This window comes from Plecotus auritus, assembly GCF_963455305.1.
Source record: "Plecotus auritus genome assembly, chromosome: 3".
Classification (NCBI taxonomy): domain Eukaryota; kingdom Metazoa; phylum Chordata; class Mammalia; order Chiroptera; family Vespertilionidae; genus Plecotus; species Plecotus auritus.
This window is the reverse complement of record NC_137772.1, coordinates 100,167,358-100,194,316: the sequence shown is the minus strand read 5'-3', so window position 1 is coordinate 100,194,316 and position 26,959 is coordinate 100,167,358. Positions and strand designations below refer to the sequence as shown.

The 26,959-nt window shown below is 40.2% G+C and overlaps 1 protein-coding gene and 1 pseudogene across 2 annotated transcripts in view; one reads left to right on the top strand and one right to left on the bottom strand.

Annotated features, from left to right (window-relative positions):
- Positions 1-3,732: 3,732 nt before the first annotated feature.
- LOC308244102 lies at positions 3,733-4,147 on the top strand (annotated as a pseudogene). The gene has a single exon. The product of its transcript is annotated as an uncharacterized misc_RNA (transcript).
- A 15,943-nt stretch (positions 4,148-20,090) lies between these two features.
- LRRC63 (leucine rich repeat containing 63) overlaps positions 20,091-26,959 on the bottom strand; it is a gene marked incomplete at both ends in the record, with an annotated part of 136,886 nt that continues 130,017 nt past the window's right edge. Inside the window, one exon of the mRNA XM_080660134.1 lies at positions 20,091-20,247. Within this exon, the coding sequence (XP_080516260.1) occupies positions 20,091-20,247 (157 nt within the window). The remainder of the gene's footprint in view (positions 20,248-26,959) is intronic.

Sequence of the window (26,959 nt, the reverse complement as noted above, 5' to 3'; positions counted from 1 at the left end):
TTTATATTTTCTTTTTATTCCAGTTTTTTCTTTTTATCCTCTAATTCTTTTGGTCTTATGTCTTTTCGTATTCTTCTTTAGTTTTTTTTTTTTTCCTGTTGTTTTGTTTTTGGGGTGTTGTTTTTGGTTTGGTCTTGTTGTGGCTGGTTTTGTTCTGTCAGCACCTGTACAACAGTAGGCATGACATGCTCAGGGTTGAGCCTCACAATCATCAAGCCTGAGGGCTCAGTCTACCTTTGAATGGGACAACAATAATCAAGACACAAATACAACAGGAGGGCTCACATAACCCACAGAAGGGACATTCCTAGCTCAGCAAACCAAGGAGACTATACCACTGGGTCACATAAGAAGACTATACCTCTGAGTCTGGGTCAACTCCACCAAGACTGGGAGGCATAGCAGTATTATCCAATACACAGAAACAAACACAAAGAAACAACAAAAATGGGAAAATAAAGAAACAGGCCTCAAATAAATGAACAGGAAGAATATCCCAAGAAAAACCCCAGCTAAATGAAATGGAGGCAAGCAAGTTGTCAGAAACAGTATAAATTAATGGTTTTTAGAATGATTGACAGTATGAAAAACAACAGAGAAACCATGAAAAACAACCAGTCAGAAATGCAGAATGACAGGGCTGAAGTAAAAAACATACTGGAAGGAATTAACAGTTGGTTAGAAGAAACAGAGAACTAGATCAGAGAATTAAAAGACAAGGTAGAAAAAAGTCACTCAATCAGAGCAGCAAAAAGAAAAAATACTTAAAAGCATGAGGACAGTTTAAGGGAATTTTAGGGGGAACATGAAATGGAACAACATCCGCATTACAGAAGTAAGAGAGGGAGAAGAAAGTGAACAAGGGATAGAGAACCAGTTTGAAGAAATAATGACAGAAAAATTTCCTAACATGGTGAAGGAAAAAGTCACACATGTTCAGGAAGCCCAGAGATCCCAATCAAGATGAACCCAAAAAGTCCACACCAACCAACACACATCATAATTAAAATGGCAAAATTTAAAGACAAAGAGAGAATATCAAGGGCAGCAAGAGAGAGATAGTCAGTTACCTACAAAGGAGCTCCCATAAGACTGTCAGCTGGTTTCTTAACAGAAACACCGAAGGCAAGAAGGGACTGGCACAAAGTATTCACAGTAATGAAAAGCAAAGATCTGAAATCAAGACTACTCTAGAAAGACCACCATTCAAAATTAAAGGAGAAATAAAGAACTCCCAGACCAAAAAAAAAAAAAAAAAAAAAAAGCTGAAGTGGTTTATTATCACCAAGCCAGAGTTGGAAGAAAGGTTAGAGTGACTGCTATAAGAAGATATATATTGCATATATATATATGCAATTTATCTGATATAAAGTTCAGAATAACGATGGCAAGAGAGAGACAGAAAGAGAGAGAAAAAAAACATAGGCATAAAGAATAAAAATGGCAACAAATAGGTATCTACCATCTATCATTAATAACCATAAAAGTAAATGGATTACTCTAAATGAAAAAACATAGGGTAGCTGAATGGATAAGAAAACATGACCCATATGGCTAGCCAGTGTGATTCAGTGGTTGAGCATCAACCTATGAACCAGGAGGTCATGGTTTGATTCCTAGTCAGGGCACATGACTGGGGTTGCTCAGAAGGCAACTGATCAATGATTCTCATCATTGATTTTTCTATCTCTATATCTCCCTTCCTTTCTGAAATCAATAAAAATATATTTTTAAAAAAGAAACCATGACTAATATATATGCTATTTATAAGATACCATCTCGGAACAAAAGACATACACAGGATAAAAGTGAAAAGATGGAAAACATTTTCCATGCAAATGGAGATGAAAAAATAAAAATAGGGGTAGCAATACTTATATCTGATAAAATACACTTCAAAACAAAGGCCATAAAAAAAGGCAAAGAAGGTCACTATATAATACTAAAAGGATCAATCCAACAAAAGGATATAACTCTGGTAAACATATTTGTACCCAATATAGGAACACCTAAATATATCAACAAGCTCTTGGAGGACTTTAAGGGAGAGATTGACAACAATACAGTCATAGTAGGAAACTTTATCACCCCAGTGACCTCACTAGATAGATCATCCAGAAAAAAATTCAAAAAGGAAACAGTGACCCTAAATAACACACCAGATCAAATGGATTTAATTGATATCTATAGAATATTTTATCCCAAAGCAGTGAAATATACATTCTTCTCAAGTACACAAGGAACATTCTCAAAGATAGATTGCATGATAGGAAATAAAATAAGGCTTTAGAATTTCAAAATTAAAATCATATCAAGTATCTGCTCAGATCACAATGGCATGAAACTAGAAATTAAGTAAAAGAAAAACACTCAGTGCCCAACCAGTGCAGTTGAGCATCAGCCTATGAACCAGGAGGTCACAGTTTAATTCCTGGTCAGGGAACATGCCTCGACTGCAGGCTTGATCCCCAGTAGAGGGCATGCAAGAGGCAGCAGATCAGTAATTTTCAGAGATTAAAAATGTCAGCAGAGTAAATGAATGCCACACTGACATTCTCCCAGGACCAAACTAGAATTACAACTAAAATACCCCAAAAGCCATTCTGAATAATCAACTGAAGAGTAGCTGGAAAGAACCCTGATAATTAAGGACAGAAAGTGGAAACTATATGGAGACTGGTAGGGAGATCAGAAGTGCAAAAGGGCTGACTGGGCTCCCACAGACAGCAACTAAAGATCCAGAGGGATATCTCAGCTGTGGGGAGTTGCCACTGAAAACTCTGGGGTCTAACCCCAAGCTGTGCCCCACCCCCCCAACAGAGAGCATGAGAACTGAGAAAGGTTCCTATGTAACACCTGGCTGCCATGGAGAGATGGCTAGAAATGCAGGAGCCCTTTTAAAGGGCTAACACACAAGGTGTGCAGCCATTCACCTTGAACTCTAGCAGAGGGAGGGCAGAGTGGACTGGAGCTGTGTGAGCAGAAGCCAGGGTTGTGGGCTCTGGGGTTAGAGCTTGGAAGGCAGACATCAAGTTTTTCTTTGCTGAGTCACTCCTTCACAGTAGGAAGGTCATCTTTCTCCGGCAAAACTTTGCTATCCAAGTGGCTTTTGCCTGGGGAGAGGCAGTTTCCTCACACTATTGGAAAACCCTTTGTCATACTCTGTGGAGTTTCTGAGGCCCATTAAGAGCCTGAGAATAACAATTAGCCTCCTGGCAAAAGCAATAGCCCCACCCTGTAAGAAAACCTCTCACCACACCTGTGGACAATTGCCTGAGGCTATTCAAGACTGAATACAATTAGGCTGCAGGCAGAGGCAGGACTCTGGAGGCTTTGAGTCTGTGCTTGATCTAATTACTCAGAAACAGTGTTTGACACTGTCCTACACTGGAGATTGGGAGGCATAGCCGATCTAACTAATATGGAGTCACAAACCCAAACAGGCAGCCAAACTGGGAGAAAAACAAACAAACAAACAAACAAACAAACAAACAAACAAACAAAGAATAAGAGAATTCTCCATAAGAAGGGCTAAATAAAATGGGGATAAGACTGGTTGCTCTGAAAAGCCACCTTTGCATTGCTCCTGTGTTTCCCTCTCTGCTTGCTGTAACCACCTTTGCCGCACGCCTCCTCCACCGCTGCAGACTCTGGCAGCTTCTTCACCAGAGTCCTCCAACTCTCGCTTTAAAAAAAAAAATACACTGCATAGGATCACTGGTGTGCCCCACCATGTCAGCCATGGTGTTGGACACCAGCTCTGAGATCACTACCAAGGACTTGAAGGGGAAGAAGGAAGTTGTGGAGGAGGCAGAGAATGGAAGACATGCACCTGCGAATGAGAACGCTAATAAGGAAAATGGGGAGCAGGAGGCTGACAATGAGGTAGATGAAGAAGAGGAAGGAGGAGGAGGAAGAGGAAGGTGATTGTGATGAAGAGGATGGAGATGAAGATGAGGAGGCTGAGGCAGCTACAGGCAAATGGGCAGCTGAAGATGATGAGGATGACAATGTTGACACCAAGAAGCAGAAGACTGATGAGGATGACCAGACAGCAAAAAAAGGAAAAGCTAAACTTAAAGGCCTCTGTGACCTATTCAGCCTCCACTTCCCATCTCAGAATCTAAATGTGGTCACCTTTGAGTAGAGATTCCCAACCACCCACCCACCGTGGGCAGCACCATCTGTAGATGACAGACACACCTCAAAACCACAATGTGAATTTGCAACAGGGGAGGAAAAAAGAACAAAAACTTCCAAGGCCATGCTTTTTTTCTTAAAAGTACTTAAAAAGGAAAATTTGTTTGTATTTTTTACTTACATCTTATATTTTTGTACATATTGCTAGGAGTCAGCCATTTCAAATTATCTTGGGATGACCAAACCAGCCTTTGGAGCATTTTCTGTCCTACTTCTGACTTTACTTGTGGTATGACCATGTTCATTATAATCTCAAAGGAGAGAAAAAAAAAAACTTGTAAAAAAAAGCAAAAACAACAACAAAAAATCTTATTACGAGCATTCCAGTAACTTTTTGTGCATGTACCTAGCTGTACTATAAGTAGTTGGTTTGTATGAGATGGTCAAAAAGACCAAAGATTAAAAAGGTTTCTTTTTTTTTTTTTGTCTATGAAATTGCTGTTTGTTTATTTTTTTTTTTTGGCCTGTTTTATGTATGTGTGAAACAATGTTGTCCAACAATAAACAGGAATTTTATTTTGCCAAGTTGTTCTAACAAACAAACAAACAAACAAACAAAAAGAAAAAAGAAATGGAGATAAGCAATTTATCTGATATAGAGTTCAGAATAATGATGGCAAAGATGCTCAACAGCATGAGAAAATATATAGTAACTAAGAAGAAGGATATAACACTAATAAAGAACACAAGGGAAGGAATACACAGAAGATTAGGGGAAACTAAGAATTGGATCAGTGAATTAGAAGACAGGGTAGAAAAAAAATCACTCAATCAGAGAAGCAAAAACAAAAAACAATTTAAAAACAAGAGGACAGCTTAAGGGAGCTGTGGAACAATAAGAAACTAAGAATATTCACATAATGGAACTGCCAGAAGGAGATGAAAGTGAACAAGGGATAGGGAAACTATTTGGAGAAATAATAGCAGAAAACTTCCTTATCTGGTGAAGGAAAATGTCACACAAGTTCAGGAGGCACAGAAAGTCCCAAGCAAGAGAGTCCCAAACAGGCCCACACCCAGACGCATCATAATTAAAATGCCAAAAATTAAAGACAAAGAGAGAATCTTAAAGGCAGCAAGAGAAAAGCAATTTGTTATCTACAAAGGAGCTCTCATAGGCTGTCAGCTGATTTCCCATCAGAAACTCTACAGGCCAGAAGGGAATAACATGACGTATTCAAGGTAATGAAAGCAATGATCTGAAACCAAGACTACTCTGTCCAGCAAAACTGTCATTCAAAATAGATGGTGAATTAAAGAGCTTCACAGACAAAAATGGCTAAAGGAGTTTATCATCACAAACCAGTACTGCAAGAAAAGCTAAAGGGTCTGCTGGAATGAGAGAGAGGGAGAGAGAGAGGGAGAGAGAGAGAGAGAGACCTAGGCATACAGAATTAAAATGGCAATAAATAAGTACCTATCAATAATAACCTTAAATGTAAATGGATTAAATGCTCCAATCAAAAGACATGCAGTAGCTGAATGAATACAAAAACATGACCCAATTTTATGCTTTCTATAAGATACCCTCCTCAGAACAAATGACTCACACAGGTTGAGAGTGAAGTAATGGAAAATTTTTTTCCATGCAAATGGAAACAAAAAAAAGCTGGAGTAGCAATACTCATATCTGACAAAATAGATTTCAAAGTGAATGCCATCACAGGAGACAAAAACATTATATTAAAGGTATCAATCCAACAATAGGATATAACCCTGGTAAACATATATGTAACCAATATAGGAGCACCTAAATATATAAAAATCTTCTAGAGGACTTTAAGGGAGAGATACAGTCATAGAGGATTATAACACACCACTGACCCACTGGATAGATCTTCCAGACAAACATTTAACAAGGAAACAGTGATTCTGAATGACACACTGGATCAGATAGATTTAATTTACACTTAAAGAATATTTCAACACAAAACTGGAAAATATACATTCTTCTCAAGTGCACATGGGTCATTCACAAAGATAGACCACATGTTAGGACACAAAACAAGTTCAAGAAGATTGAAATATCAAACATCTTGTCAGATCACAATGGAATGAAATTAGAAATCAACTACAGTGAAAACACTCAAAACCATTCAAACACATGGAAGCTAATTGGCATGTTATTAAACAATGAATGGGTTAGCAATGAGATCAAGAAAGAATTCAAAAACTTCCTGGTAACAAATGAAAATCAACACACAACAACCCAAAATCTTTGGGACACAGCAAAAGCAGTCCTGAGAGGGAAGTTAATGGCACTACAGGCCTACCTCAAAAAAAAAAAAAAAAAAACCAAACAACAAACAAACAAAAAAACAACACAAGAACAATTAATAATAAATTATTTAACTATACATCTTAAAGAATTAGAAAGAGAACAATAAGAAAAGTTCAGAGTAGGTAGAAGGAAGGAAATAAAAAAGATTAGAGTAAAAATAAGTGATATAGAGACTAAAATAAGCAATGTAAAAATTAAATGAAAACAAGAATTTGTTTTTTGAAAAGATAAACAAGATTGATGAACCATTAGCCAGACTCATCCTTAAACTAAGAGAAAGCACCCAAGTAAATAAAATCAGAAACAAAAGTGGGAAAGTAACTAATGACACCCCAGAAATACAAAGGGTTGTAAGAAAATACTATGAACAACTATATTCAAACAAGCTGAACAATGTGAATGAAATGGGCAAATCCCCCCTAAAAACACAATCTCCCAAAACTGAATCAAGAAGTATCAGAAAAGCTGAATAGGCCAATAACAATTGATGAAATAGAAGCAGTAATCAAAATACTCCCAGGGAACAAAAGACCCGGAATGGATGGCTTCACAGGAGTTTTACCAAACATTCAAAGAACTAAAACCTATACTCCTAAAATTATTCAAAAAAAATGCAAGAGGAAGGAACACTTCCAAGCTCTTATTTTGAGTCTAGCATTATCCTAATTTCAAAACCAGATAAAGACACTGGAAGAAAGAGAATTACAGGCCAATATCCCTCATGAACATAGATGCTAAAATTCTCAACAAAATATTAGCAAATTGGATCCAAAAATATATTAAAATGTTCATACACCATGACCAAGTGGGATTTATTCAGGGGATACAAGGCTGGTAGAATATTTGCATATCAATAAATGTGATATACTATATAAACAAATTGAAAGACAGAAATAACATGATCATATCAATAGATGCAGAAAAAGCATCCGACAAAATCCAACAGCCATTTTAGGTAAAAACTCTCAGCAATGTGGGAACAGAGGAATAAAATCTTAACATAATAAAGGCCTTATATGAGAAACCTACAGCCAAAATCCTACTCAATGGTCAAAAACTAATACCATTTCCCTGAAGAACAGGAACAAGACGGGGATGTCTGCTTTCATCACTCTTATTCAACATGGTACTGGGAATCCTAGGCACAGCAAGCAGACAAGAAGGAAACATAAGGCATCCAAATATGAAAGGAGGAAGTAAGACTATCATTATTTGCAGATGATATGATATTGTACATAGAAAACCCTAAAGACTCCACCAAAAAAAAAAAAAACTATTAGATTTAATGAAGGAATTTGGCAATGTACCGGGATACAAAATAAACACACCCCAAAATTGAAGGTTTTTTATACACCAATAATGAATTCTCAGAAAGGGAAACTAAATAAACAATCCCATTTACAATTGCAACAAAAAAATTAAGATACTTGGAAATAAACAACCAAGGAGGTAAAAGACTTGTACTTGGAAAACTACAGGACATTGAAAAAAAGGATAGAGGGAGATATAAACAAGTGGAAGAATATACTGCATTCATGGATTGGTAGAATTAACATCATTAAAATGTCCATATCACCCAAGGCAATCTACAGATTCAATGCAATCCCTATTAAAATACCAACAGCATATTTCACAGATCTAGAACAAATATTCCAAAATTTATATGGAACCAAAAAAAAGACCATGAATAGCCACAGCAATCTTGAAACAGAAGAACAAAGTTGGAGGAATCATAATACTAGTTATCAAACTATATTACAAAGCCACTGTAATCAAAATAGCCTGGTACTGGCACAAGAACAGGCATATAGATCAACTAGAGGCCCAGTGCATGGATTCGTGCACTGGTGGGGTTCCTCAGCCTGGCCTTTGGGAATTGAGCCAAAACCGGCTCTCTGACATCCCCTGAGGGGTCCCGGATTGTGAAAGGGCAGTTCTCGGGTGACGCACCCCGGAATCAGGCTCCCTCCTCTCTGGTTCCAGGTGCATCACCCGAGACCTGCAGCTGCCAAGTCACCGCAGCTTGGCAGCTCCTGCATTGAGCATCTGTCCTTCTGGTGGTCATTGCATGTCATAGCTACTGGCCAGTCATTTAGGCTTTTATATATATACTAGAGGCCCAGTGCACGAAATCGCACGAGACCCAGACCCCCATGCCACAGGACCCCAGACTGCCTCTCAACACAACCATGGAACCTCAAACTCCCTCCTGCCACCGCCGCCGTGGGACCCTGTACTCCCTCCTGCCACTGCTGCAGGACCCTGGACTCCCTCCCGCTGTCACTGCGGGAACCTGGACTCCCTCCTGCCACTGGTGCTGTAGGACCCCCAAGGCCCTCCAGCCACCACCATGGGACCCAGAATGTCCTCCCGCGGTGGGCACCGTGGAAGCCAGAAATCCCTCCCACCACGGGCGCCGTGGGACCCAGAGCAGAGTCCCAGCCACCTGCTGCTGGTGCTGCAGGACTCAGAGCAGAGTCTTGCCCTCCAGTGCCACAGGACCCAGAACAGAGTCCTGCCCACTGGCGCCATAGGACCCATCAATGCACCGCCTGGTGAGTCTGGTTGTTTGGTCGTTCAGCTGTTTCAGCATCCGACCACAGGTGTTTTATAATAGAGAATAGTGGCCCGGTGCACAAAATTCTTGCACTGGGCAGGGAGGGGGGTGTCCCTCAGCCCATCCTGCACCCTATCCAATCTGGGACCCCTCAAGGATGACTGACTGCTGGTTTAGGCCCGATCCCTGTCAGACATCCCTCTCACAATCTGAGACTGCTGGCTCCTACCCGCTCGCCTGCCTGCCTGCCTGATTGCCCCTAACCGCTTCTGCCTGCCAACCTGATCTCCCCCTAACCACTCCCCTGCCAGCCTGATCGACCCCAACTGCCCTACCCTGCCGGCCCAATTGCCCACAACTGCCCTCCCCTGCCAGCCTGATTGCCTCCAACTGCCCTTCCCTGTTGGCCCAATCGCCCACAACTTCCCTCCCCTGCCGCAACCCGACTCCTCTGCCGGGACCCGCCTCCACACAAGGTGGTGGAAATGCCAGGACCGGCCCCCTCTGCACCACATGGAGCCACAGACCCCCAGGCCTCACTGCGTGGAGCGGCTGCTGGGCCTCGCCTCCACTGTGTACGCAGCCATCTTGTGGCAGCCATATTGTGGTGGCCATCTTGTGACGACATCACATGCGAAGGCCACTTAGGCTTTTATTAGTATAGATGGTACAGAACAGAGACCCTAGAAATTGACCCAAGCCATTACACTCAATAAATATTTGTCAAAGGACTTAAGAACTTACTGTAAAGTCAAGACAGTCTCTTCAATAAATGATGTTGGTAAATTTGGACAAACACATGCAAAAAATTGAAACTAGACTAGCAACTTACATGATATCCTATATAATAAAAGAGAAACATGTAAATTGACTGTACCTCTGCGACACCCACCAGCCAATCAGGAGTGAGTATGCAAATTAACCAGACAAAGATGGCAAGTTTATTTGCATACACAGGCTCCAGGCAGAGAGCAGAGCGGGAGAGCCAATGGAGAGTGGAGCGGCTTGAGGAACTTGGGTCTCCAAGCCGCCAGACAGAGAGCAGAGAGGGAGAGCTGGTGGCTAGGAGGACTTGGCAGAGCAGGAGGCCATGGGATGGAGACAGAGCAGGAAGGGAAAACCAAGATCATGGGGAGCACTAGGAATTCTGGGAATAGTAGTTCTGGTGGCAGCCCCAGGGCTGGAAACGGAAGCCCAGAGTGCAGGGAGCACCAGGAATGCTGGGAATCATAATTATGGTGGCAGACGGATCTCCTAGACACTAGAGCAAAATAAGCCTGGATCAAGTTACTGTTGCGGTGGGGGATGGAGGGAAAGCAAAGGTGAGAGACATAAGTAAAATCAGAGTGTCTAGGAAAAATTAAAGGGAAGATATCCTAAAACTTCCAGGAAATCTCCACTAATGAAGCAAAGAAAAAAAATGCCTCTATTATTCTGTGAGCAACAAACCAAACTGGGTTGGGGTCTCAGACAATTCGCTCATATGATGGCAAAGATAGACAGAAACTCCCGGATTGGAGAGGGATCCCCTGAGGGCTCCCAGATTGGAGAGGGCGCAGGTCAGGCTGAGGGACCCAACCCCCTTGCATGAATCTTCGTGCACTGGGCCCCTAATACAAGAATAAATTCAAAGTGGATAAAAGACTTACATGAAAGCCATGAAATCATAAGAATCCTAGAAGAAACTATAGGCAGCAAAATTTTAGACATCTCTTATAGCAATATATTTACAGATATCTCTCAAAGAAAACTAAGGAAAAATAAACAAATAGGACGACATCAAAATAAAAAGCTTCTGCACAGCAAAAGAAACCATCAACAAAATGAAAAGGAAGCCAACTGTATGGGAGACCATTTTTGGCAATGATGCATCTAATAAAGCATTAGAATCCAAAATATATAAAGAATCCATACAATTTAACAAAAGAGGGGCAAACAATTGAATAAAAAATTAGACAGAGGGCCTAAATAGACACTTCTCCAAAGTGGACATATAGAAGTTCAAGAGGCATAGGAAGAAATGCTCAAAGTCACTAATCATCTGAGAGATATAAATTAAAACTACAATGAGGTATCACCTCACACCTGTCAGAATGGCTACCATCAATAAATGACAAGTGCTGAGGAGGATGTGGAGAAATGGGAACCCTAGGGCATTACTGGTGGGAATGCAGACTGGTGCAGCCATTATGGAAAACAGTATGGCGTTTTCTCAAAAAATTAAATATGGAACTGCCATATGCTCCAGTGATCCCACTTTTGGGAATATATCCTATGAAACCCAAAACACCAATCAGAAGGACTGTATGCACCTCTATGTTCATAGCAGCACAATTTACAATAGCTATGATCTGGAAACAGCCCAAGTGTTCATCAGTAGATTAGCGGATAAAAAACTGTGGTACATTTATACCATTGAATACTATGCAGCAGTAAAAAACACACACACAAAAAAAACAAGGGGGGCCAAGGGGAATCCCTTACCCTTTGAGACAGCATGGAGTGACCTGGAGAGTATTATGCTAAGTGAAATAAGCCAGTCAGAGAAAGATAAGTATCACATGATTTCACTCATATGTAGAATCAAATGAACAAAATAACCTGATGAACAAAATAGACTCAGAGACATAGATGCATGGAACAGACTGTGGAATCTCAGAGGGAAGACAGGGGAGGATGGGTGAGAAATGATTAACCAAAGAACTTGTATGCATGTATGCATAACCTATGGACACAGATAATAAGGTGGTGAAGGCCTGGGGCAGGAGGCAGGAGCAGGTTAGAAGTGGTCATTGGGGGAAAAAAAGGGGCATATATAATACTTTCAACAGTAAAGGTCTAACTAAAAAATTAATTCTCTCTGATCAGTGATGTTTCCATCTCGCTCTTCCCTCTCCTTTCCTCTCTGAAATAAATAACAGTATATTTTTAAAAAGAAAAACACTCAAAAATTTTCAAACACATGGAGGCTAAATATTATGTTTGTAAACAATGAATGGATTACCCATGAGATCTAGGAAGAAATAAAAAAATAAACTTGGAAACAAATGAAAATGGACAGATAGCAACCCCAATTCTATGGTAAACAGCAAAAGCAGTCATGAGGGAAAAAGTGACAACATTATAGGCTGGCCCCAGGAAACAAGAAAAATGTACAAAAACAATCTAACTCCACAAAGAATTTGAGAGAAGCCAACAAGAAAATCCCAGAGTAAGCAGAAGGAAAGAAAAAAATAAAGATCAAAGTCAAAATAAATGACATAGAGACTAAAAAAATACAAAAGATACATGAAACCAAGAGCAAGTTCTTTGAAAAACATAAACAAGATAGATGAACCATTAGCCAGACTCATCATGAAACAAAGAGAGGATCCAAATAAATAAAATAAGAAATAAGAGGCAAAGTAACAACTGACATTACAGAAATACAAAGGATTATAAGAAAATACTATGAACAATTACATTATATGCCAACAAATCAAATTATATGGGAGAAATGGAGAAATTCCTAGAAACATACAATCTTACAAAACTGAGTCAGGAAGATTCAGAAAACCTGAATAGACTGATAACAACTAATGAAATTGAAGCAGTAATCAAAGAACTCCCAGCAAATAAAACTCCTGTACTGGATGGCTTCATAGGGCAGTTTAACCAAACATTCAAAGAACGAAGTCCTGTTTTTTTTCAAATTATTCCAAAAATTTCAATAGAAGAGAACACTCCCAAGCTTTTTTTACAAGGCCATATTATCCTAATTCCAAAACCAGATAAAGACACTAAAAAAAAAAAAGAAAATTATAGTCCAATATCCCCGATTAACATAGATACTAAAATCCTCAAGAAAATATCAGCAAAATGGATACAGCAATACAACATGACAATATAAAAAGAGCATACAACATGACTAAATGGAATTTATTTCAGGAATGCAAGGTTGGTACAATATTCACAAGTTAATAAATCTGATGCATCACATAAACAAAATGAAAGATAAAAATCATATCCTCATATCACTAGATAGAGAAAAAGTATCCTATATAATAAAGAGGTAATATGCAAACTAACCCTCACACCCTCACAAGATGGCTGCCTACAACCAGGCTGGCAGGGGGCTTATTGAGGGACAACCAAATAACTGAACAGCAGGCTGCGTGGGGTGACCAGGCCAGCAGGGGAGCTGTGAGGGGCGACCAGGCTGGCGGGGGTGGGGGAGCAGTTAGGGGCAACCAGGGCAGCACAAGGGGGCAGTTGGGGGTGACCAGGCCAATGGGGGGGGGCAGTAAGAGGCAACCAGGCTATTGGGGGGGCAGTTGGGGGCAACCAGGCCAGCAGGGGAGGTGTAGTTGGGGATAACGAGGCCAGCAGGGGGGGCAGTTGGGGGCAATTAGCCTGGGAGGGGGGATAGTGAGGAGTGACTAGGCTGGCTGGGGGGGGGCAGTAAGGGTCACCAGGCTGGCAGGGGGTCAGTTAGGAGTGACCAGTCCAGCAGGGAGGGGCAAGTCAGGGGCGACCTGGCCAGCAGCAGAGGGCAGTTAGGGGCAACCAGGCTGGCAAGAGGGGCAGTTAGGGGCGACCAGGCAGGCAAGCAGGTTAGCGATCAGGAGCCAGTGGTCCAGGATTGTGAGAGGGATGTCCGACTGCCAGTTTAGGCCTGGTCCCTGGGATCGGGCCTAAACTGGCAGTTGGACATCCCCCAAGGGGTTCCGGATTGGACAGGGTGCAGGCTGGGCTGAGGTGACCCCCCACCTCGTGCACCAGGCCTCTAGTTCAATATAATCCAGCATCCATTTATTTTTAAAACTCTCAGCAAAGTGGGAATAGTGGGATTAAAGCTTAACATAATAAAGGCCATATATGAAAAACATACATCTCACATTATACTCAATGGGAAAAAACGAAAAGCATATATCTTAAGATCAGAAACAAGACAGAGATGTCCACTTTCAGCACTCTTATTCAACATAGTATTGGAGGTCCTAGCCACAGCAATCAGACAAGAAGGGAAAAAAAGGCATCCAAATTAAAAAGGAGGAGATACAACTGTCATTATTCATAGATGACATGATATTGTACATAGAAAACCCTAATTACTGCACCAAAACCTACTACATCTAATAAATGAATTTGACAAAGTAGCTGGATATAAAATTAATATCCAGATAATGGTAACATTTTTATGCACCAATAATCAACTTTCAGAAAGAGAAACTGAGAAAACAATTCCATTTACTACTGCAACAAAAATAAGGCACCTAAGAATAAATTTAACCAAAGAGATAAATGACCTGTACTTGGAAACTATAGGACATTGAAGAAAGAAATAGAGGAAGATACAAACAAGTGGAAACATATTATGTTCATGAATTGGGAGAATTAACATCATTATAATGTCCATACAAACCAAAGAAATCTATAGATTCAGTGCTATTCTATTAAAATATCAATGGCATATTTCACAGATCTGGAACAAATATTCCAAAAATTTATATGGAACCAAAAATGATCCCAATGGCTTCAGCAACCTTGAGAAAGGAACAAATTTGGAAGGATTAAATTATGTGACATCAAACTATATTATAAGGTCATTATAATGACAAACAGCCTGCTCCTGGCACAACAATAGGCTTATAGATCAATAGAACATAACATAGAGTCCAGAAATTGACCGATGCCTTTATGGTCAGTTAATATTTGACAAGGAGGCAAAAACATACAATGAGCTAATGGGCTAAAGATAGTCTATACTATAAATGGTGCTGGAAAATTTGATTGATACGTGCGAAAAAAAAGAAAAAGAAAAGTAAAGCAACTAGACCACCTACCTAAACCATACACATGAATAAACTGCAATTTAAAGACTTAAATGTTAGACTTAGAATCATAAAAATTCTGGAAGAAATCATAGGAAGTAAAATTGCAGACATCGCTTGGAGCAATATTTTTGCCTATGTATCTCCTAGGACAAGGGAAACAGGAAAAAAATAAACCAATTATACTACATAAATATAAAAAGCAAAGACATCATCAACAAAATGCAAAGCAAGCCTACTGCATAGGACAACATATTTGCCAGTGATACATCCAATAAGGGTTTAATTTCCAAAATAGATAACGAACTTATGCAACTCAACACCAGGAAGACAAACAATCTAATTAAAAAATGGGCAAAGCACTTGAATAGACACTTCTTCAAAAAGGACATACAAATGACCAATAGACATATGAAAAAAGCTCAACATCACTAATCATCAGAGTGATGTAAATTAAAACTACAATGAGATATCACCTCATACCTGCCAGAATAGCCACCATCGATAAATCAACAAACAAGTGCTCACAAAGATGTGGAGAAAAGGGAACCATAGAGCACTGCTGGTGGAATACAGACTAGTGCAGCTAATGTGAAAAACAGTATGGAGTTTCCCCCCAAAATTAAAAATGGAATTGCTGTTTGACCTAACAATCCTGTTTCTGGGGCTATATCCTAAGAATCCTGGAACACCAATCAAAAATAATATAGACACCCCTGTTGTAGCATTATTTACAACTAGAGGCCCGGTGCACAAAATTCATGCACGGGGGTGTGTGTGTCCCTCAGCCCAGCCTGAACCCTCTCCAATCTGGGACCCCTCGAGGGATGTCCGACTGCCCATTTAGGCCCGATCCCACTGGGCCTCACAATCCAGGACTGCTGGCTTCCAACTGCTCACCTGCATACCATCCCGATTGCTCCTAACCACTTCTGCCTGCCAGCCTGATCACCCCCTAACCACTCCCCTGCCAGCCTGATTGATGCCTAACTGCTCCCCTGCCAGCCTGGTCACCCCTAACTGCTCTCCCCTGCAGGCCTGGTCACCCCTAACTGCCCTCCCCTGCAGGCCTGGTCACCCCCAACTGCTCTCCCCTGCAGGCCTGGGTCCCTCCTAACTGCCTTTCCCAGCAGGCTTGATCACCCCCAACTGCCCTCCCTTTCAGGCCTGGTCCTTCCCAACTGCCCTCCCTTGCTGGCCATCTTGTGGTGGCCATCTTGTGTCCACATGGGGGCAGCCATCTTGTGTGTTGGAGTGATGGTCAATCTGCATATTACTCTTTTATTAGATAGGATAGAGGCCTGGTGCATGGGTGGGGGCCAGCTGGTTTGCCCTGAAGGGTGTCCCGGATCAGGGTGGGGGTTCCCTTGGGGCGTGGGGTGGCCTGGGCGAGGGGCCTGTGGTGGTTTGCAGGCCGGCCACACCCCCTGGCGACCCAAGTGGAGGCCCTGGTATCTGGGGTTTATTTATCTTCTACAATTGAAACTTTGTAGCCTGGAGCAGAGCCAAGCCTTCTGCTTGCTCTGTGGTGGCAGCCATTTTGGGGGGGATTTATGTATCTTCTATAATTGAAACTTTGTAGCCTTAAGCGGAGGCCTGGGCCGGCCAGGGTGTGCGGAAAGCTTGGCTTCCTCCATCGCCGGGGGCAACCCTAGCCTCCTGCTCTCTCCAGCTCCGTGGCTGCCGCCATTTCTGTTTGGTTTTATGTATCTTCTATCATTGAAACTTTGTAGCCTTGAGTGGAGGCCTAGGCCGGCAAGGGCAGGTGGAAAGCTTGGCTTCCTCCATTGCCAGGGAAATCCAAGCATCCCTCCTGCTCTCTGTGGCCGTAGCCATCTTGGTTGGGTTTATTTGCATATTCACTCTGATTGGCTGGTGGGCGTGGCTTGTGGGCATGGCTTGTGGGTGTAGCGGAGTGAGGGTTAATTTGCATGTTACTCTTTTATTAGATAGGATAACAAAGATCTGGAAACAGCCCAAATGCCCATCAGTAGATGAGTGGATGAAAAGGCTGTGGTATTTTTACACAATTGAATACTATACAGCTCTAAAAAAGAAGGGTCTCTACCCTTTGTAACAGCCTGGATGGATCTGGAGATTATTATGCTGAGTGAAATAAACCAGTCATAGCAAGACAAATACTGTATCTCACTTATATGTGGTATCTAAAGAAGAAAATAAATTTATAAAATAAGTTGATAAACAAAATAGAACCAGAAGCATGAATACATGGAACAGACCGACAGATCTCAGAGGGGAGAGGTTTGTGGGGGCTCTTGATAAAATAAGGTGAAGATATTAGCCAAAGCATATACAGTAATGCCCATGGACACAGACGATGGTAAAGGCCAAGGGAGGGGAGGATCAGGGACTGGGTTAAGGTGGCCCTGGGGTAGGGGAGGATATGGGGAACATCTGTAATTACTACCGCAGCTTTTTTTGGTGGTGTTGTTTCTATTTGCATGGAAATTTTTCCCGATCCCTTCACTCTCATCCTGTGTGAGTCTTGTTCTGAGGAGAGTCTCTTGTAGAAAGCATAAAATTGGGTCATGTTTTTGTATCCATCACATGTCTTTTGATTGGAGCATTTAATCCATTTACATTTAAGGTTATTAATGATAGGTACTTATTTATTGCCATTTTAATTCTGTATGCCTAGGTTTCTCCCTCTATTTCTTCTCATTTCAGCAGTCCGCTTAGCTTTTCTTATAATGCTGGCTTGGTGGTGATAAACTCCTTTAGCCTTTTTGTCTGTGAAGCTCTTTATTTCACCATCTATTTTTGAATGATAACCTTGCTGGATATAGTAATCTTGGTTTCAGATCCTTGCTATTCATTACCTTGAGTACTTCTAGCTTGTAGAGTTTCTGATGAGAAATCAGTTGATAGCCTTATGGGAGATCCTTTGTAGATAACAAATTCCTTTGCTCTTATTGCCTTTAAAATTCTTTCTTTGTCTTTAATTTTTGGTATTTTAATTATGATGTGTCTGGTGTGGGCCTGTTTGGATTCTTCTTGCTTGGGACTCTCTGTGCCCCAAACTTGTCTGAATTTTTCCTGCACCAGGTTAGGGAAATTTTCTGTCATTATTTCTTCAAATATGTTTTTTATCACTTGCGCACTTTTTTCCCCTTCTGACACACTTATTATGTGAATATTGTTATGTTTCATGTTGTCCCACAGTTCCCTTAAGCTTTCCTCTTGTTTTTAAATTTTTTTTTCTTTTTGGTTCTCTGATTGATTTTTTCTACCCCGTCTTCTAATTCACTGATCCAATCCTCAGCTTCCCCTAATCTGCTGTGTATTCCTTCCACTATGTTCTTTATTAGTGCTTTGTCATTCTTTATTTCCGACTGTTGTTTTTTCATAGTTACTATATTGTTTCTCATGCTGTTGAGCATCTTTGCCATCATTATTCTGAACTCTATATCAGATCAATTTCTTATCTCCATTTTATTTATCTCTTCTCCTGGAGAATTCTCTTATTCTTTCATTTGGGGGTTGTTGTTTTTCTCCCCATTTTGGCTGCCTGTTTGGGTTTGTGACTACGTATGAGGTATATCTGCTATGCCTCCCAATCTCTAGTGCAGGGCAGTGTTAAATGCTGTTTCTGACTGATTAGGTCAGGCAAAGACTCAAAGCCTCCAGAGTCCTGCCTCTGCCTGCAGACTGATTGTATTCAGTTTTGAGTAGCCTCAGGCAATTGTCCACAGGTGTGGCAAGAGGTTTACCAACAGGGTGGGGTAATTGTTTCTGCCTGAAGGCTAATTGTTATTCTCAGGCCCTTAATAAGCCTCAGAAACTCCACAGGGTACGACAAAGGGTTTTCCAATAGGGTGGGTCAACTCTCTTTCCCCCAGGCAAAAACTGCCTGGATACCAAAGGTTTGCCTGAGAAAGATGACGTCTGTGGCATGAGGGAATGCCTCAGCACAGGAAACTGGGGTTTCTGCCTTCCAAACTCTTACCCATAGCCTCCCACCCTGGCTTCTGCACATACACAACTCAATTCCACTCTGCCCTTCCTCTGCTGGAGTCCAAGGTGAGTGGCTGCACTCTAAATTTTGTGTGTTGGCCCTTTAAGATGGTGCCTGCATTTCCAGCCTTCTCTCCCTGACAGACAGCAACTCTGCTGCTTTTCACAGCCAGGCCTTATGTGGACATCTTTCCAAGTTCTGGTGCTCTCTGCTGTGGGTGGGGGAAGCTTGGGGATTAGATCCCAGAGTTCTCAATGGCAACCCCCCCCACAGCTGAGATATCTCTTTAGAATTTTAGTTGCTGTCTGTGGGAGTCCAGCCAGCCCTTTTGTGCCTCTGCCCTTCCTACCAGTCTCTATGTGGTCTCCACTTTCCAACTTTGGTTATCAGGGTTCTCTCCAGCTAGTCTTCAGTTTATTATTCAGGGTGGGTTTTTTGTATTTTACTTTTAATTCCCGTTTAGTCCTGGGAGTGTGTTGGTGTGGAATTAATTTTTTGTTATTGTTAATCCTCACCTGAAGAGATTTTTCCAATTATTTTTAGAGAGAATGGAAAGGAGGGAGGGAGGGGAAGAGAGAAAAAAATCATTGATGTAAGGGAGACAAATCAATTGGTTGCCTCCTGCATGTGCCCCTACCAGGGCCAGGGATGGAACCTGTAACCCAGGTATGTACTCTTGACAGGGACCTGTGACCCTTTTGTGTGGGAGCCAACATTCTAACCACTGAGCCACACCAGCCAGGGCTGGAAGTAAATTTTTATTCCCAGAAGCAATCTACAATTCAGATGATTGGCACTGGATAAATTTTCATAGAAATGCACAAATGTTGAAAGCTTGGATACATCATGTTGAAGCTACCTGAGGCAAAACCCCAACTGATGACTTTGAAATGTTATCAGTTAGAATGGATGCATGAAAAGGCCAGTTTTAAGATAAATCTTTTTGCAGAGGAATATAACATTTATATTTTTATAGTAAAAATTGTCTGAAATAAATTTTATAGATCTTCATTGAAATTCAAAAACCTTCATTAATTCTTCTTAACTAATTATTCTGCAAGAACTCCCTAACAATCACAAACTTTCATAAGGAGGTAGAATTACAAAGAAGATTCACAAAAGTGTGAGAAGATGCTAATGTCTTCCATACAGAATCTGTACTCTCAAAGAAATGAATTGGTATTTACATAAACTTTAATGGCTTTTGAAGTGGGGTTCAAAAATCATTGTATGATCATCAACTCAGAATTTAGAGTTACTCTTTCACCAGGAACTGTTTTCAAGTACTTCTCTGTAGCAGGAAGAAGAACAGACATGAAACATAACAGGAAGGTGTGTTGCTCCAAAAACATTGCAGGATTGGATGACACGATAACCTTCATCAAACTTAGGACCATCACACCATTCACATCTGGATGTGCTGCAATGAAATAAACATTAAATCAATATTTAGTAAATTTCTACTAAAGATAGGACATTTTGCTGATGCTATGTAAGACTCAATGTAATAGAAACTATGATTTTTATCATCATTGATCTTACCATATAATTGAGGAGCTAAGACAGATACAAGTGAACAATTACAAGTTAGTAGATATGTGTATATAAAACAACCTGTTTTTTAAAATAAAAAAAGTATAGATTCATAGTAAGAAAACACTCTAAAGATAGATCCCAAATGAAAAACAGTAATTATCTTTGGACAGTGTAATCACAGGTAATTCTAAATTTCTTCATAAAGTTTTTCTATAATAAATGTTATTTATATAATTCAAAAATATGTTATTTTAAAAATAGAGGGATTAACATAAGCTAGTGTAGAATTAGTGTCCATATATATTTTTAAATGTTCACAAGTCAGTTTTTTTTTAAAAGGACATTAACCCATTAGCACATTAACATTGGCACGTGAACAGACTATTTACAGAATAAGAAACCTGAATATCCAAAGAACATGAGAAGCTTGTCAATCTCATTAGTGATCAGAGAATAAAAACAAACTAGCACAGAAATACCATTCCACAATAATCACATGGGCAAAATTCAAAAGTCAGACAGTGCAAAATTTGATCCGGATGAGACCATCAGGGACTCTCACAATTTCTTGGTAGCATATAAATTGGTATGATCATGTTGGAGCACAATTTGACAATTTCTATGTAAGTTGAAGATACACATACTCTATAAACCAGAGACACTTGCCAATTTACATAAGGAGATGTGTTTTAAAATCATTATTGTTGACTTCTTAGTAATAGTAAAATTGGAACCAATTCAAGTGTTCATCAGCAGGAGAAAGAATGAATAGCTTAGAAATATTCAATCTGAGGAAAACTATACAGGAGTTAATGAACTAAATTTATATAAAATCAATATGGACAAATCTTAAAAATGTTGAGAATAAAAAACAAGTTGAAGAATGACATATTTTTTTGATATTTACATGACATGTAAAAGCGTAAAGACTACATATTTGTTAGAGGTTTCTTCTGACATCAAACAATGTTGAATTTATTGCAGATGTCAACTGGGTGTCCTAAAAGTCAATTCAATTAAATTTTGACATTAATTACTGGGAGTAAGTGCCAGACTCCACAGGCTTAAGGGCTCAGTCCTACAATATTGCCCTCACTTAATATACAGTGACCAGTATAGGTTCCCCAGGTTACCCACATTTTTCTCCACTTGGCTACAAATTAGGGGTTCCAGTGATGCCCCTTTACCAGGTTTGATAATTTGTTATAACAACTCAAGATTCTGGAAAATGCTGTACTTATTATTAGATTTTAATATAAAGGATACCAATGAATAGCCAAAGGAAGTTAGGCCTGCAAGATGCTGGGAACAAATTCCAACATGTCATAATTACAAGAGTTTCATCAAAAGGTTGGTGAAGCTTGGGGGCTCAACAAGAGCTGAGCCACATATGTGATTACCTGTTGGAATGGCTGGAAAGGCACTTCCCCCAAACCTGAATAGGATTGTTTACTGCCAGACAGCTCAGGGCATTTTAATCTGCATGTTATTGCCTCCTGTTGGCCAAACACATGAACAGCTGTAGGCTATTCCCCAATCTGACAATGCTTCTGTAAACCCTATCCTTTGAAACCCTACCCTTTGAAGTGTATGTCTCCACCTTGCCTTAGGACAATTTGTGTTAATAACTGGCACCAGATCCTGAGTCAAGAGGTAGTCTTTAGCTCCTTTAGCTGAAGCTCCTCTGACCCCCAATGCCTTTCAAAACTATCTTTTGTCTTTGGACTCCTTCTTGAATCTATGTACAGCCCTTTCTCCAAATTGCTGAACCCTTTGTAATGCTGGGACAAGAACCCCGGCATTAATGGATGCCCACCCAGGGGCGCCAATAGCAAGAGTCTTGAGGGCAGGAGTCTCCATACCAATGGAGTTGGAGTGTGCCACTCTCCAGGCACCAGATATGTTTGCCAAATTGTAAGCTCTCCGAACCCTGTTGCTTAGGGGATTTTATGGATGTTTCATTAAGTAGGCATGCTGATTAAATAATTAGACATTGATGACTGAACTCATCTCAGCATCTCTCACCTCCCTTTCCTGTGGTGGAGGGGGGTGAAGTTAAAAGTTCCAACCTTCTAATCAAAGCTTGATCTTCTGGCAACCCTTCCCTACCCTGAAGCTATTTAGAGGCCCCCAAGAGCCATCTTACTTGCATAAACTCAGGTAGTATTGAAAGGAGCCCATTATCTATCTAATATGCTAAGTGTCCTTCCCACCTTCTGACTAGTCGCTATGACATGCACTGACCACCAGGGGGCAGACATTCAATGCAGGAACTGCTATGATGCGCACAAAGAAACAACACCACAGACCTGGCACCCAGAAAGCAACACTCGGCTTCCCTCAAGTGGGACACAGGCCCCGCCACCACCCTGAAGTGACAGCCCACCAACTTGCAGCCAATGCTGCTGAGACCCCATGATGCAAAATGCAGCCCATAGCCCAGCCTAGCTCTAAAATGGGTGCTCTGGGTGCCGGGTAATGAGGGCACATAACAATGCCTGGCTTCCTCTCCCTAGTGACTAGGCTCCTTGGAGTTCCAGGAACACAGGTGGGAACATTTTACACTTTAACCAAATGTCTGTGAAGTGTTTTCCCATGCCTCATCTCATTTGATCCTCACAGAAGTTGTGGAGTAGATAAATAGGAGACTTGGTGGGAATCCTATTTTCTTTTCATTAGCGGGAAAATGGAGATTTAGAAAGCTTAGAAACTTATCCCAACTGAAAAGAAGTAAGAAATGGTGGACCTTGAAAATGACTTCAGGTTTTCTCACTGCACAGAATATAGTCAAACACTGCTGCAGTTAAATATTTTACCCTTTGTTCTCCCTACGTGATCTAAAATAATAATGTGCTTAGTGTTGATATTTACTGCTGTGTTGCTGACAATTACCTGAAAGAGAAGTTGGGGTGCTTCACTGGGCTAGAAAATGTTTAGCTAAATCAGAAAGCAGGTCTATTAAGCACATTTATTCTATACATATAAAAGGCTAAGGTGACTCGCGCATGTATGATACATATAAAGCTCTTGTTGGCACCAATTGCACATGTGTGTTTTGATCTGTCATTGTCCATCATGAATTTGGTTGACACTTCTATTATAGAGAAAGGGCAAATAATGATATTAAAATATTTCACCTAATTAATTTCCTTTCAATGTGCACAAATTCGTGCACCAGGCCACTAGTTGGTGTATAAAAAAGCCATAAATTTCTGGGTGTTAATTTTGTATCCTGCTACATTGCCGAATTCATTTATTAAGTCAACTAGTTTCTTGATGGAGTCTTTAGGGTTTTCTATGTACAATATCATGTCACCTGGGAATAATTACAGTTTTACTTCTTCTTTCCCATTTGGATGCCTTTTATTTCTTCTTGTCTGATCACTATGGCTAGCACTATGTCAAACAGGAGTAGTGAAAGTGGGCATCCCTGACTTGTTCCTTTTTTTAGGGGAAATGGTTTTAGTTTTTGTCCATTGAGTATGATGTTGGCTCTAGGTTTGTCATATAAGGCTTTTATTATGTTGAGGTATGATCCTCTATTCCCACTTTGCTGAGAGGTTTTATTAAGAAAGGGTGTTGGATTTTGTCAAATGCTTTTTCTGCATCAGTTGATATGATTATGTGATTTTTGTCTCTCAATTTGTTTATGTGAGGTATCACGTTTATTGATATGCAGATATTATACCAGCCTTGTATCCCCGGAATAAATCCCACTTGGTCATGGATCTTTCTAATGTAATGCTGAATCCAATTTGCTAGAATTTTGTTGAGGATTTTGGCATCTATGTTCATGGGGGATATTGGCCTGTAATTCTCTTTCTTTTTAGAGTCTTTATCTTGTTTTGAAATTAGGGTAATGCTGCCTTCATAGAAAGAGCTTGAAATTTTGACTTCCTCTTGAATTTTTTGGAATAGTCTGATAGGTTTTAGTTTTTTGAATATTTGGTTAAACTACCCTGTGAAGCCATCTGGCCCGGGGTTTTTGTTTGCTGGAAGTTTTTTAATTACTGCTTCAATTTCCTCCATAGTTATCAGGCTATTCAGATTTTATTTTTATTCTTCCTGATTGAGTTTTGGAAGGCTGTATTTTTCTAGGAATATGTCCATTTTTTCTAGGTTGACCAGTTTGTTGGAATAGAGTTGTTCATAGTATTTTTTTTTACAATTCTTTGTATTTCTGTGGGGTCTGTTGTTATTTCACCCTTTTCATTTATTTTTTTAAAAATATATTTTTATTGATTTCAGAGAGGAAGGGAGAGGGATAGAGAGATAGAAACATCAATGATGAGAAAGAATCATTGATTGGCTGCCTCCTGCAAGACCCCCCCCCCCCACACACACACACCCCAGTGGAGATTGTGCCTGCAATCCAGGCATGTGCCCTTCACCAGAATCGAACCTGGGACCTTTCAGTCCAAAGGCTGACTCTCTATCCACTGAACCAAACCAGCTAGGTCTCCTTTTTCATTTCTAATTTTGTTTATTTGGGTCCTCTCTCTTTGATTCTTGGTGAGCCTGGCTAGAGGTTCATCAATCTTATTTATTCTTTCAAAGAATCAGCTCTTGGTTTTATTGATCATTTTTTTTTGTCTCTGTGTCATTTATTTCCACTCTGATCTTTACTATTTCCTTCCTTCTGCTCACTCTGTGCTTTTCATGTTGTTCTCTTTCTAATTCTTGGAGTTGTAGAGTTAGGTAACTTATTATCAGTTTTTCTTATTTTTTGAGGTAGGCCTGTAATGCTATGAACTTCCCTCTCAGAACATAGATTTTGGATTGTTGTGTTTTCATTGTCATTGTTTCCAGGATGTTTTTTTTTTTTTATTTCTTCTTCAATCTCTTTGGTAACTCAGTCATTATTTAATAACATGCTATTTAGCCTCAAAATGTTTGAATTTCTTTATTGTTTTTATTATAGTTTATTTCTAAAATTATGCCATTGTGATCTGAGAAGATGCTTGATATGATTTCAATCTTCTTGAATTTGAAGAGACTTTGCCTGTGACCCAATATGTGGTCTATTTTTGAAAATGTCCCATGTGCACTTGGGGATAATGTATATTCTGTAGCTTTGAGGTGAAATGTTCTGAAGATGTAGATTAAGTCCATCTGATCTAGTGAGTCGTTTAGGATTTCTGTTTCTTTGCTGATTTTTTGTCTAGAGCAGTGGTTGGTAAACTCATTAGTCAACAGAGCCAGGTATCAACAGTACAACTATTGAAATTTCTTTTGAGAGCCGAAAACCGACTTCTGCGCATGGGCTACAAAGCTTCAATTGCACTGTACGTGCGCACCCGCATGTGGTATTTTGTGGAAGAGCCACACAAAAGGGGCCAAAGAGCCGCATGTGGTTTGCGAGCCACAGTTTGCCGACCACTGGTCTAGAGAATTTATCCAGTGATGTCAATGGGGTACTAAGATCCCCTACTATGATTGTATTACTGTCGATCTCTCCCATGTTATCTTGCCAAAGTTTTTTTTGGTTTGTTTTTATGTATTTGGGTACTTCTGCATTGGGTGCATATATATTTACCAGAGTTATATCCTCTTGTATCGATCCCTTTAGTATTATGAAGTGGCCTTCCTTATCTCTTGTTATGGCCTTCATTTTGAGGTCTGTTTTGTCAGATATAAGTATTGCTACCCCAGCTTTTTTTTTCATTTCCATTTGCTGGAAAATATTTTTCCATCCCTTTACTTTCAGTCTGTGTGAATCCCTTCTGAGATGGGTCTCTTTTAGACAGCAAATATATGGGTCATGTTTTCTTATCCATTCCACCACTCTATGTATTTTGATTGGAGCATTTACTCCATTTACCTTTTATGTTATTATTTATAGGTACTTATTTGTAGCCATTTTTATCCTTTATGCCTGTGTTCCTTCTTCCCTTTCTTTTTTTTTTCCCCCGTGGGAAATTTAATTTAATTTTTATTTATTTTTTTTTATAAATCTTTATTCACATTATTACAATTGTTTCTCCTTTTTCCCCCCATAGCTCCCCTCCACCCGGTTCCCACCCCACATTCTGCCCTTACCTCCCCCCCACTGTCCTCATTCATAGGTGTATGATTTTTGTCCAGTCTCTTCCTAAGCTCCCCCAAACCCCTTTCCCCCTGAGAATTATCAGTCCACTCCCTTTCTATGCCCCTGATTCTATTATATTCACCAGATTATTCTGTTCCTCAGGTTTTTAATTCACTTGATTTTTAGGTTCACTTGTTGATAGATATGTATTTGTTGTTCATAATTTTTATCTTTACTTTTTTCTTCTTCCTCTTCTTTAAGAATATCTTTCAGCATTTCATATAATACTGGTTTGGTGGTGATGAACTCCTTTACCTTTTTCTTATCTGTGAAGCTCTTTATCTGCCCTTCAATTCTGAATGATAGCTTTGCTGGGTAGAGTAATATTGGTTGTAGGTTCTTGCTATTCATCACATTGAAAATTTCTTGCCACTCCCGTCCGGCCTGCATGGTTTCTGTTGAGAAATCAGCTGACAGTCGTATGGGTGCTCCCTTGTAGGCAATTAACTGTTTTTCTCTTGCTGCTTTTAATATTCTCTCTTTGTCTTTTGCTCTTGGCATTTTAATT